Source organism: Pipra filicauda, unplaced genomic scaffold (genome assembly GCF_003945595.2).
Source record: "Pipra filicauda isolate LSUMZ 115617 unplaced genomic scaffold, ASM394559v2 scaffold406_size631624_pilon, whole genome shotgun sequence".
Lineage (NCBI taxonomy): Eukaryota > Metazoa > Chordata > Aves > Passeriformes > Pipridae > Pipra > Pipra filicauda.
The window spans coordinates 450,187-463,051 of record NW_024104539.1 but is presented as its reverse complement, the minus strand read 5'-3'; the positions used below and the strand labels follow the sequence as shown (position 1 = coordinate 463,051).

Here is a 12,865-nt window from a genome sequence, read left to right as displayed (position 1 = left end):
AAGGCAAAGCCTCTGGCGAGGCCGGGGCAGATTAGATTACTCGGGTTTGTTGTGATTGGGAACGGCTCTGAATTAACTGGAAACGAGATTCCTTTTTAACCCAAACCAACAACACGGAAACAAGGGCTGGAAGCACGGGAGAGCTCCTGCTCTGGGGTGCTGGCAGAGCCATGGGGCGATGCCAGGCAGAACCAGCACCCCCTCCTCCCTTTCCCATCCCACCCAGTGAGTTCCACGCTGGACACCTGCAAACAGCTCACACGGCTGGAGGCAGCCCCCTAACGTCCCATGTATATCCTTACTGCAAAATGCTTGTATGTCCCTATTGGAAAATTCAGGAAACAGGTTGATTTCAGCAGCCCAGAGGCTTGAGAGCCTCATTTCCAGATTCCCAACAGCAGGAGCATCCTGCCTCTCCCAGCCCAGTGGGAAGGGAAGGATGGCAGTGGGCAATGCAGGACTGAGCCCAGATGGATTGGGCATGGATTGGGCAACTGGACACAGTGTCAGGGTGCAGCCTGTTCCAGGCACACAGGGGGTCACTGCATGGCACCCCCACAGCTATTTCCATTGAATCCCAGAATCCCAAAATGGTCTGGGTGGGAAGGGACCTTAAAGCCCATCCCATCCCACCCCCTGCCATGGGCAGGGACACCTTCCACCAGCCCAGGTTGCTCCAAGCCCCGTCCAGCCTGGCCTTGGACACTTCCAGGGATCCAGGGGCAGCCACAGCTTCTCTGGGCAACCTGTGCCAGGGCCTCCCCACCCTCACAGACAGGAATTCCTTCCCAATATCCCATCTATCCCTGCCCTCTGGCATTGGGAAGCCATTCTCTCTTGTCCTGTCTTCTTTTCCCTTGCCCTGTTTTCTTTATCTGCTGGTGGAAAACACTTGGAGTATTTTCTTTAAAAATGGAAGGAATGGTGTCTGTACTAGGAGAAGTCCAGGCTTAAGCACTTCATCCTGGTTGAGCCACATGTGTGACACTGGTGCTGCTGTGCCTGTTTGGGTCCCACATGGGACCCCATGGCCCCCTCAGACTGCCCCAACCCTCCTGCCCCCTGAGCTGCTCAGGGCACTCCCTGTGCTCCCTGTCCAACCCGGGGGTGACTGAGACCTGCACCAGCTTTCCAGTGCTCTGGTCAGAACCTACTTCTTCATGAAATGCTTTACAATTGTTCTACTGGTCTCTTCAATTGGCCAAAACACATCTGTAAGGCAGGAAAAGTTGGCCTGAGTTTCCCTCTGGCTTTGCAGGGATCTGCAGTAAATCCACTCCGCAGGGAAACACGCAGGGGTCTGAGCTGCCTCTGCCTGTTCCAGCCCTTCCCTAACGAGCTGGATGATGGAGTGGATGGAAGGATGATTAAATCCCCATCTGTGAGCAGGCTGGGAGGATCTGCAGATACATTTGAGAGCAGGATTAAAATTCCAAAAGCTCTGAAAGAACTGGAGGAAGGGTCTAGAAAGAGCCAGGACAGAATTCAATAAAAACAAAGGCAAGGATTGGAGCGATTGGAGCTTGGGCAGAATCAGCTGCACAGCCAGGAGCTGGTGGAGCTGGCAGGAGCAGCCAGCCCCAGGCCCTGGGAAGAGGAGATGATGGAAGAAGAGCTCCAGCACTGTGGAAAGAGGCTGAAAAACTGGTTGTTTGATGCAGAGCAAAGACTGAAGGGAGAAGGGAGAGACTGCAGCTGTGCCAGGGCTGCAGAAATGAAGGGAGGCTGCTCCATCCATCCCGGGATCAGGGTGCAGGGAAGGCATCCATGAGACACCAGATCCTGTTTGACAAGGATGTTCCACCAGCTGGGCTGGGAAAGAGCTCGTGCCATGGTGAGGGGGGGAACAAAGAGCCTTACAGCATCCTGCAGTGGGGAGAGGGGAAAATCCCAGAACTGCTGCCTGTGCTGGCATCCCACATCAGCCTGAGCCAGGGAGGGTCCTTCCCTGGGGACACCACTGCCACAGCAGGGAAGGGACCTCTTCCAGTGCCCCTGGGTGTCTGAGCAGACCCTGACCCAGGAGGGTCTCCAGCCCTGGCTGCCCTGCAGTGCCAGGGCTGTGCCACTGCCAGGAATCACTTGGAGATCCTTAAACACTCAGCAGTGCTTGTAAAATAATAATCTTCTGTACAAGAATAATAATCATCATCTGAGAGTGGCTTTTCTCCAAACGTGAGGCCTGTTCCAAGCACAGCCAGCAACCCCAGGTCAGCAGGGTCCCATTTTCTGGCTCACTCCTTCCTGTCCTCCTGCCAACACCACATCATAACAACTCATGTCTGTGCTGGCCCCTGGCCTCTCCCTGGCCTCGGGGATGTCACAGCCAGGGACAGATGCCTGCTGGCTTCCTTCTGAAGGAAGAGCTGCCCCTTCTGGGGGGGTAAAGAGACCAAAACCCAACCAGAGGAGCACCCAGCTGCTTTGTCTCTCCCCCATCCCAGCTCAGAGCAACCCAAGGTCATCACAAGCAGGAAATTCTAAATGCAAAAGTGAAGGTTAAAAGCAGAGGGCCAAGAGCACTCCAGATACAGAAAGGCTCCATTCCTCTGAAAGCCATAAATCAACAATAATTCCCCCTGCACGGGGCCAAGCCCACATGTCCCAGGCTGGGGTTTAGGAGCAGGAGTTCAGCCCTGGCAGCCTCCCCACCACGGAGCACCAGCCCCTCATCCAGCTCTCCCACTGCTGCTCCTCATTGTTTTCAAACCTTCCCGTAGCAAGGAAGGAAAATGTTCCTCCAGTGCAAGTTACTGACAGACGTAAATATCTGGGCTGTGTTCCTTGGAACTTCATAACAACAGCCTGAAAAATCAGTCCTGGGTGCTAAAAATAAACAAACCCGGGGAGGAATCTGGCTGGGTCTCGTTTCCCCACGTGATGCCTCCTCAGGGTGACAACATCCAGCCCGTGCAGGGACTGCCGAGAGCATCGAGGAAACCACTCTGGCTTTGCTTGTGCAACCACAGCCCCTGTGCCACCCAAACACTCCTGAACCCTCTCCACAGCATGGGGGAGGCAGCCCAGGGAGGTCATGGAATCATAGAATGGTTTGGATTGGCAGAGACCTTAAAGCCCATCCAGTGCCACCCCCTGCCATGGGCAGGGACACCTTCCACCAGCCCAAGTTGCTCCGAGCCCCGTCCAACCTGGCCTTGGACACTCACAGGGATGGGGCAGCCACAGCTTTTCTGGGTAAAAGACCCCCAGATGCTCTTAGACAGAAACTCTGAGAGGTAAAAGCATCCCCCTGTGCCCCGGCCCCGAGCTCCCCCAGCACGCCCAGCGAGGAAGAAGAGGAGGAAGGACTTACTCGAGGAACCGTGTGATGTACTCGCGGCTGCAGCGGGACCAGGTGAGTGGGGACGTGTCATACAGGAGCTGTGGAGACATGATGAAAGGTCTTTTCCCAACTGGCTCACAGTCATTGCTGCTTCCATCATGCTGAATCCCAAAACTGTGTAAGAGCATAGTCCCACAGAGGGGAGATGAGCCACGGCCACCACAACCATGCAGCCGCCGCCTCCCGGCACCGCGACACCGGACACGGCCCCGGCACAGCCCCGGGGACACGGGCAGGGACAGGGCATCCAGCACCAGGGACAGGGCAGGGACAGGGCATCCAGCACCAGGGACTGGGCAGGGACAGGGCATCCAGCACCAGGGACAGGGCAGGGACAGGGCATCCAGCACCATGGGGACATGGGCAGGGACAGGGCATCCAGCACCATGGGGACATGGGCAGGGACAGGGACAGGGGCCTGGCCCTGGGGGACGTTTTACTGATACCAAGGACACTGCCCCCAACTTTGTCCTGTGCTTTTATTTCCCACTGAATACTCAGGAATATTGAACAAGATCATCTAATTAAACTTACTGGTGGGTGTTTTCCCCCACACAGATGTCTATTGGGAACTATGGTGTTCAAGTGATCTTGTCAAAATTTGATTGAAATCTGTTGCTGATTCTACAGACAGATCCTGTTTTAAAGCTGCTCCAAAGCCTTCCCAAACTAGCACAGGGTAATACATAAACACAATTTGTCCAGGTTGCCTTGGATTATGTGGTTTTCATTAAACATGGGGCAACCAAAAACTAAACTCTGGAATGAAATCCCTGGGGGAGAAAGGAGAGGTTGCAGCAGTGAGGAACCACTGGGAACCTTCTCCCAACTTCCCCCCGTGCCTTGTCCAGCCCTGACTGAGCAGCGCAGAGGAAGAGGAGGAGGAGGAAGCTGGTGGTACCTGTGTCCGAGCTCGTGGGCCACGGTGAAGGCCAGGGGCAGCCCCGTGTCCTCGTTGATGTTGCAGCTCCGGTGGGGTTGGCACATCCCCGCCACGTGGGACAGCCCCAGCGTCTCACAGGGCCTGTTCATGGCAGCACAGATGTCCTTCCTTGGGCGACAGGGACAGACAGACAGACACAGAGCAGAGAGGGCGTTGGAAGGCGGCAGGACAGAGTGTGGGACACGGCCCAGACACACGGACAGCGGCCAGACAGAAGTGAGAATGGAGCCATCCAACGGCCTCCACAATGGAAACACTGACGACCTTTCCTTTCCCCTTTCCTCTCCCCGTATCCCCAGCTCATTATTGAGCCTGATTAATGGGAACTGCTGCCTGCGTTTATTCCGTTGTATAAATAAAACTGATGCTGGAATAATAAAGCAATTCCTATGGGGAAGCACAGCCCAGGGGTGCTGTGGTCCAGGGCGGCTCCAGCCACCCAGGAGGAACAACTCCATTAAGTACAAGGCCTGAAGCGCCTCATTTCTGCTACAAAGCAACTTCCCAGAGAAGATAAAGCTGTTGTGGGTTGTGAATCATCACCCAAACCACCACAATGCTGCCAAAAGCCAAGGCACGGCAGCCTGAAACCCTCAGAGCAGGGCTTGACTGTAAGGTATATAAACTTGGCCAGAGCCATGAATTCCTGTTGGCTCCATGGGAGGTCAGGGGCTTCCCAGAGGCTCCTCTGCCAAGCCCAGCCTCCAGGAAAAAAAGGAGAGTTAATCCCTGTGTACAACTCCTGGGAGGATCCAGCCGCTCTGGGGCTTGGCAAGAGGGCCTGGTTTGGAAACTTCAGCTGGAAACCTGAGATTTGAGACCAGTTCATAGAATCAATGAGCCCTGGAATGGTTTGGGTCGGAAGGCACCTTAAAGCTCATCTCATTCCAGCCCCCTGCCATGGGCAGGGACACCTTCCAGCACAGTTCCAGCCGTTAGGAGCCAGATATCTCCCAATTTCATGTTCCATATCTTAGGTGCAGGTGTCCAGGCAGGGCTCAGGCGTGGACAGGGAGGTTTCACCAGCTCCCCCCGGGATGTTCCTCTGCCTGCCCCTCTACCTGCAGCCAGGGCAGGTTCTTCCTGACAGAGCAGCACCTACAGCAGCACATCAGGAGGACACGATACCTGGTGAGCAGGACGGCGACGTCGTGGTGCAGGGGATGGGAATCTCCTTTCACATTGATGCTCTTCTGCCACTTGCAAAAGCTTTTCAAGGTGTTGTCTGCATGGTGGGAGATCTTCAGGTCCTCCTGAAAGAGAAGAAGCCTGCTGTCCTATCACTGCTGGAGCTGTTTGGGTTTTGGGGTGGAGAGGGGAGGGGTCTGATCTCAGACACATGGGAGTGGAATCGGCAGTGACTGCCATCCAGATGGAACTGCTCCATGTTTATAGGTTGTAGGCCGGGTGGGAAGAAAGTCCTTTTCCTGCTTTCTTTTCATCTGTGATTCAACCAAAACATGAAATCATCCAGTAATGGGGGTTAAGAAACACTGCAGGGAAATATCCCGTCCTGGCTGGGGACGAAGGACACAGCTGGGAGCCCGTCTGAGTGGCCTCAGAGCCACCACTGCAGCTGGGACACGGCCACCCAGCGACCCACAGCCCTCTGCTCCCACACCCATGCTGAGTTAGCACAAACCATCCTAAAAATCAGACTCAGCAGCTCCTCTGGCCACGCTGTCCCTGACTCCTCTGGCCAAGACGAGGGCGCAAATGCTGGATTTCTCTTACACAAACTCCTCCAGGCCACGCAGACGGCACGGGAGGGAGCCTGGCTTTCCAGGCCAGCTCCCAGTGCATCCCAGCCTGGCTTTCCAGGCCAGCTCCCAGTGCATCCCAGCCTGGCTTTCCAGGCCAGCTCCCAGTGCATCCCAGCCTGGCTTTCCAGGCCAGCTCCCAGTGCATCCCAGCCTGGCTGCCAGGACGGGCGAGTCACGCTGTTCGCTCTCACCTCCTCGTGCTCCAGCAGGATGAGCCGCACTATGGCGATGTTGATGGGGTTCCCGATGCTGGCGTGGTGGAACAGCCCCGCCACCTGTGACACGGGAATGCCAAGGAAACACGGCTCAGGACAGAGCCCAGCCCCGGGACACGGCTGCTGGCACGTCCCTCTGCAGGAACAGGAGCTCCAGGGGAAGCTGCTGGAGGCTGTTGACACATCTCGGGGAATTCCCCAAATCAAGGCAAGAACAGACACGGGCCTGGACCGAGGCCTGTGATGATTTCCATTTGCACTGGATATGATCTGTGCAGAGGCTGGAACTCATCCCGAAACGCCTGGGGAACCCCTCTGCTCTCACCAAGAGATGTGTTTAACATCTCAAAGGAATTCGGTGCTCTCTGGGTGCCTTCACCACCCCCCAGAAATCCAGGGATGTTACCTGAGGTCCTCTGCCCAATCCCACCCTTTCCTGGCATCAGCCAAAGCTCTCTTCTGGAATGCAAAGAGGTGCTGCCCCGGCAGCAGAAGAGGGAACAGACTGAACCAACTCACCCTGACTTATCTGCTTCTTCTGTGGCACCAGCAGACTCCTCCACATTCCCACCACAATCTGGTGCTCCTTCCCAGAAAAGCTGTTCCCATCTCTCCTGCTAACCCAGACAGTGCCAGCTCTGGCACCAACCACCTCCCTTCCCTGGAGCATGTCTCCCTTTGGGGGACCTCCCTGGGAGGCCACTTCACCCATCCCATGGAGGGAAGCAGAAAGGAGCAGCCCTTGAGCCCCACAGGAAGGTGAAATGGTGTTGGCTGAGCTGCTCTCACCTGCACAGAGGTTTTGCCCTCAGGTTTGCTGCCACCCACCCGTCCTCCCGTGGGGTCAGAGCACTGAGCAGGGCAGCAAAGCCAAGGGGAGTGGGAAGAGCCTGAGTGGTGAGAGCTTTGCTGAGGTGCCACCAGGGATGAGTCCTGGCAAGCCCTGGGGTCTTCTACCCAGAGAAGCTGTGGCTGCCCCATCCCTGGAAGTGTCCAAGGCCAGGTTGGACGGGGCTTGGGGCAACCTGGTCTGGTGGAAGGTGTCCCTGCCCACAGAGGGGTAGAACTGGATGAGCTCTGAGGTCCCTTCCAAGCCCAACCATTCCCTGATTCCCTGATTCCATGTGTCACACTATGGCTCTGCCCTGCCCGGCCAGGACTCACCATGTTCATCACGGTCAGCACGTACTTCTCGATGTTCTCACTGCCATGGAACTCCACCATCTTGGTGTCTGCCACCACCAGTGTTTCCACCCACTTCTCCCTGCTGATGGAGCGCTGCCTAATTCTTCTCCTCCTGTGCTGCCTCTGCTCCCACCGTTCCCTGCGCCTCTCAGACCGCTCCAGGCTTTCCTGAGATTCTGAGGGATTAGACGGGGAAAAAAGGTCTTTTTTTCTTGATGAAATGTCTGCAATTTTGATAAAATATTTTATTTTTTTTTTTTAGTTCAAAGGAATAACCTTTGGTGTGGAGAAGACTCCACACTTAGACCCATAACTTATGTGCATTTTGCTGTGCTCTGTGCTCCAGAAGACTCTGAGCTCAGTCTGCTGCACATGAGCATGATAGAAAAACAAACAAAGCATTTGAAGTAATTTCTTTGACTGGAACAGGGCTTGCAATATTCCACAAGGAACACGGAGCCTCCCAGAGCAGAGTTTTAGGGTTTGTACTGACACGGGAATTTACAGGCAACCCTGCAGAGATGCTTGAGAAACAACCTGAGAAACCCTGAGAAACAACCCTGGTGGCTCAACATTTCGGATTATCATCCCAGATCTATATTTTTCAGGGAGGCACAGTTCCCAGCAGGATAAATTCTGTGCCCCCAGAGCTGGACTGAAGTCTTGAGCCAAATCCCACAGCCATCAGTGCCCTGGGCGAGCCGAGACCTGGCAGGACAGCACAGAGATTTCCTCAGGCACATGGAGACTGAACTCTGCTCCTTCCCAAGGAGAAACAACGGGAATGTTCAGTGGGCTGAGCAGGGGCCGGAGGCGGAGGAGAGCTCCTCACGCACACCAGCAACTGGGAATTCTCCAGTGGAGACTTTCCCTGTGACGCTGCTCCAAGATCAAGGTCAGGGTCAGCCCCAAGCTGGGTGAAGGCTTTACAAACCTCATCCCACACAGTGGGAATCGCTTTCACGACCAGTTTGGGAGGCTCAGCCTCTCTTCCCTAACAATGGACTTTTACATTTTATGGACTATAGTGTACGTTAGCTGTGAAAGGGCGTTTGATCCCCCAGCCTGAAAAATCCCAACTATCTGGATAATTTGATGAATTGCTAATACCACTGTGACAGTTTAATCGCAGTGGCTTCCTTGGAGCTTGTTTCCATTGTGTCCTTGGCTGCTGAGCTTCCAGCCAGGACGTGAGGGTACTGCAGAGCAGAGGGTGCCCAGGGGTCCCGGGGGGCTCGTGGGGCATTTTCCTTTGGGATGATCCCTCTCAAACACTTGCCCAGCTGTACAGACAGGCTGTACCACGTACTGACAGAAGCTAAACAACACCCAGCAGCCCAGCACCATCTGGCTGTTGTGATGCTTTGCAAAGTAAACCAGCAATACATCAGGGCAGGATGGAAGGGTGGCAGTCACTAAAATCCTACAGACTTTGGGATTCCTTTCCAGGGCATGCCCAGCACATCCACCCTGCTAGCCCTGACTGCAAGGGAGATCCACATGGGCCATAGTACACCCCAAGAAATGAATTTTCAAGGATACACTTCAAAGTCAAGAATAGACTTGAGTCAAGAAAAGAATTCAAAGACTTGAAGAAGCCGTTAAGATTATTACTACAGATTAAATAATTGATTTAGATTATCAGAAGAATGCCTGAAAATAATCTGATCATAGCAAAAAACCCCCAGTTACTGAAAGCAGAGAGCTCCAGGAAATAGCAAACCAAGATGTGCTGCCTGGAAGGTGCAGCTTCACTGAGGAGTACAGTGCCCTTGAGCTGCTGGGGATGCCTCAGCTGATGGGGTGCTGAGCTCAAGAGCCTCAGCACTTGAAATCCTGCATTTGGGAGTTTATCCAACCCATGTGCTCTGGACAGAGAAGGAGCCACACACACTTTCTGCCTGCAGCAGGAACTCCCTGGGCAGTGACTTCACTCCCGAAGTCCAACACCCCAGCAGGTCTAAACTGAAGTTTTCAAGGGAATGAAAGCAAAGGCTCAGCCTCCCCATCATCTCCCTGCTTGCAGCAGGCTGGGAGGAGAGGAGAGCGAGAGGCACACGTAGGGGTTCAGCACACACTGAGTCACTGGTGGCACCAACGTTGCCAGAGGAAGGGGCAGTACCTGGCACGCCGCAGGTTTCCCGGGGGGGTGGGGGGCTCCTGCCCTGCTCTGCCCCGTCCTTGGGGGCCTGGCGCTTGTATATCCTGTGGGGCTGAGCTGCCCCGTCCTCCCGGGGGCTGCTGGACACCGGCTCGATGAAATAGTCCTCGTTGAGGAGCCGGAACACGCCTTTCTGGCAGGAGAGACAAGGGGGCACTGTGAAGGCACCTGCATTGAGCACAGGGTTACACTGAAGGGCCTGGGAGTGACCATTAGAATCACAGAATCCTGGAATGGCTTGGGATGGAAGGGATCTCAAAGCTCACCCCATCCCACTCCCTGCCATGGGCAGGGACACCTCCCACTAGCCCACGTTGCTCCACGCCCTGTCCAACTTGGCCTGGAACACTCCCAGGGATGGGGCAGCCACAGCTTCTCTGGGCAACTCGTGTCAGGGCCTCCCCACCCTCCCAGGGAAGGATTCCTTCCCAATATCCCATCTAACTCTGCCCTCTGGCAGTGGAAAGCCGTTTATTCAAACACAGAAAACTCAAAAAGCAAACACAGCCCCCACCTGAGAGCAGCAGCAGACCAAGGATCCCATGGAGTTGTCATCCCTCCAAACTGGGAGACACCAGCATAGGCACTGCTGGTGATCCCTCCCTCTGTCCCGTGCCCGTGCTGGGGACACAGAGGGGTTCCCAACCCCAATGCCCCTATCATCCCATAGCCCCCTCGGGAACGGGGATCTGCACATCCCCAGTTACGTGGTACCACTTCTGTGAACCCACGGGAGATTTTACACCCTTCCCCCAAAACTGTTACTCTTCCACACTATCACCTTTGGAACAAGGCAGGGGAGAGTTCAGGAAACAGGGAGTAGCTTCAGTACCCACGAGCTGTGTTGTCATTAACACCTCCAGCTCCGAGCCCCTCACTGTGCTCACAACCACACAGTTATGTACTAGAAGGCAGAGAATTGCTGTCTTTGGGAATTTGGACACAAACAAGGAAACACAGCCCCGGAGGGTTCCCAAACCACTGGAATCCATGGGAAATTTACAGTCAGCTCATCCACGGCCACATCAGCCCTACGTGCTGGGATCCTGACCCTGCTGCCGCCGGGAGTTTTGCCGTCGCTTTCAGCAGAAAGGGGGACTTGGCTCCTCCTGTTTCCTTGTGGATTAAGGATCGTTATGGGTCAGGGCTGTACTTACCAGGCCATCGCAGGTGCTGAGGGCAGCCAGCCCTCCCTCCGCCCGGCTCCGAACCTCCCCGATCATGTGGCAGGGGTTGGAGGTGTGCGGCTGGATCTTGGCGCCGGCGATGCCCCCGAACCGCCTCTCGCTGACAAAGCCCGGGGCCAGGAGGTTCCTGTTGAGGCTCAGGTTGAATTTCAGGGGTTGTCCTTTGTAATGCAGCTCGTAGAAGGCAGGGAACTTGCTCCTGGAGGCAGGAGACCTCCGGTGAAGGGCTCGGTGGGTCAGGTCGTAGGACAAGAAGGATCCGCTCTCGTCAACCTTGATGGGATGAACGATGTCGCTGCCCGGGGGCGGCGGGGGCGGCTCTGGGGAGAGGGGGTGCAGGGGTTACCTGCAGGGCTCCTCACCTGTCCTCTCCCACCCCTTCCTTCCGCTGGGTGAACTCCCGCGGCAGGGACCCAAACACCAGTTGGATCAGGTCACTGGTGTCCACTGGGACGGCACGGAGCAGCGAAGAGCAGGGCCCCCACCTGCCCCTCGTGCCCCCGGGGGGTCAGGGCTGGGGTTTGCCATGGGGACAGGGTTATGGTCAGGGTCAGGGATCGGGTGGGGAGGGACGGGGGGGATCGGGCAGCTCCAGAGCTCCGCTCTGCCGGGGCTGGTCCCGGTTTCCATGCACACACTCCCGCTGCTAAACTCCAGCTGCCAGTAAAAAAAACCACCAACCAAACAACGAAAAAACCCGCAAAAAATCAAATCCCAGCTTGGAAACGGTGTTCGCACGCCGTCTCCGGGGGCAAAGCAACCCCAGGGCACTGAGCGCCCCGGAGCCTCCCCGGCTGGGGCGCAGCGCAGGAGAACCGGGAGAAGCCGGGGGGCACCGGGGAGTGCCGGGGGGAGCCGGGGGGCACCGGGGAGTGCCGGGGGGAGCCGGGTCCGACCCTGCCCAGCCCGCCGGGGAAGGGCTGCAGCGGCGGGGGGCACCGTGGTGCCCGGCTACGGCCCCGCGGAGCACCCCGCGCATCCCCGCGGACATCCCCACGGCGCACGGACATCCCGCGGGGATCCGCGCAGACATCCCCGCGTCCCGCGGACATCCCGCATCCATCCCCGCGCATCCCCGCGGACACCCCGCGCGCCCCTCCCGCGGTCCCCGCGCGGACCTGTCCCCGCGGTCCCTGCGGCCGTGCCCGCGGCCAGCGCCAGGCCGGGCAGGAGGGGCAGGAGGGGCAGCAGGGGCAGGAGCCCGGCCGGGGCCGCCATGGCTGCGGCGCTGGGGGAGCCCGCCGGCAGGGGCGGCGGGGGCGGGGCTATGAGCATCGGGGGCGGGGCTATGAGCACGGGGCGGGGCTATGAGCACGGGGCGGGGCTACGAGCACGGGGCGGGGCTACGCGCATCGGGGGCGGGGCTCCGGGCGGGCAGCGCGCTCTGCCGGCGCTCGGCGCGGCGCTCGGGCGCCCCCTGGCGGCGCTCCCGTTGCGCTCTGTGCTCCGCCGCAGGGATTGCGGTGGAAAAGGAAACATTTCGGCGAATTTTCGTTGAAAATGGGAAAGAGTGCTTGGCTGACGCTGCCGTGTCCCCCCCCAGCCGGTGCTACCCCTCGCTGCCTCTCTTTATTTCCTCTCAGGTTAAAACGAACAGGGAGCGCAAACCTGCGGTAACTTGGCGCCATTAAACACCCCTCCTGGTGCCGCTCGTGGCCCCCACACCCTGCAGCTTTCCCCGGAGGGCCGCGTCTCCCTCTTCTCCGCCCCTGCCGGCCTTGAGAGGGAGATGTACATTTAATTAAGCGATGACGTAATATACAAACGAGCGGGGACCGCGCGCGCCCCCTGGCGGCCGCAGCGCCGGTCGCGCGGAGCTATGCCGAGTGGCGAGGGCGGCGCACGAATAACACAGCGCCCGGCTAGCTCAGTCGGTAGAGCATGGGACTCTTAATCCCAGGGTCGTGGGTTCGAGCCCCACGTTGGGCGCATGAAATTTTCCTCTTCTTTCCTTTTTTTTTTTTTCATTATTTTCCCCCCTTTCTCGCTGCTCGCGGCCCCGGCGGCCACCACTGCACACCCGGCGCTGTGCTGTGCCCCCGCACGGCGTGCGCCGGGGGCGGGGATG

At 57.3% G+C, this 12,865-nt stretch overlaps 1 protein-coding gene and 1 non-coding gene across 2 annotated transcripts in view; one reads left to right on the top strand and one right to left on the bottom strand.

Annotated features, from left to right (window-relative positions):
• The window catches only part of ADAMTS7 (ADAM metallopeptidase with thrombospondin type 1 motif 7), a gene marked incomplete at its 5' end in the record, with an annotated part of 35,456 nt that extends 23,474 nt beyond the window's left edge, over nt 1–11,982 (bottom strand). The window contains 8 exons of the mRNA XM_027733918.2: nt 3,314–3,457; nt 4,245–4,394; nt 5,415–5,539; nt 6,241–6,324; nt 7,429–7,625; nt 9,572–9,743; nt 10,768–11,117; nt 11,916–11,982. Coding sequence (XP_027589719.2) covers nt 3,314–3,457; nt 4,245–4,394; nt 5,415–5,539; nt 6,241–6,324; nt 7,429–7,625; nt 9,572–9,743; nt 10,768–11,117; nt 11,916–11,982 — 1,289 coding nt within the window. The remainder of the gene's footprint in view (nt 1–3,313; nt 3,458–4,244; nt 4,395–5,414; nt 5,540–6,240; nt 6,325–7,428; nt 7,626–9,571; nt 9,744–10,767; nt 11,118–11,915) is intronic.
• A 671-nt stretch (nt 11,983–12,653) lies between these two features.
• On the top strand, nt 12,654–12,726 carry TRNAK-CUU. Its single transcript has one exon. It is a non-coding gene; the product is annotated as a tRNA-Lys (tRNA).
• Nucleotides 12,727–12,865: the final 139 nt, after the last annotated feature.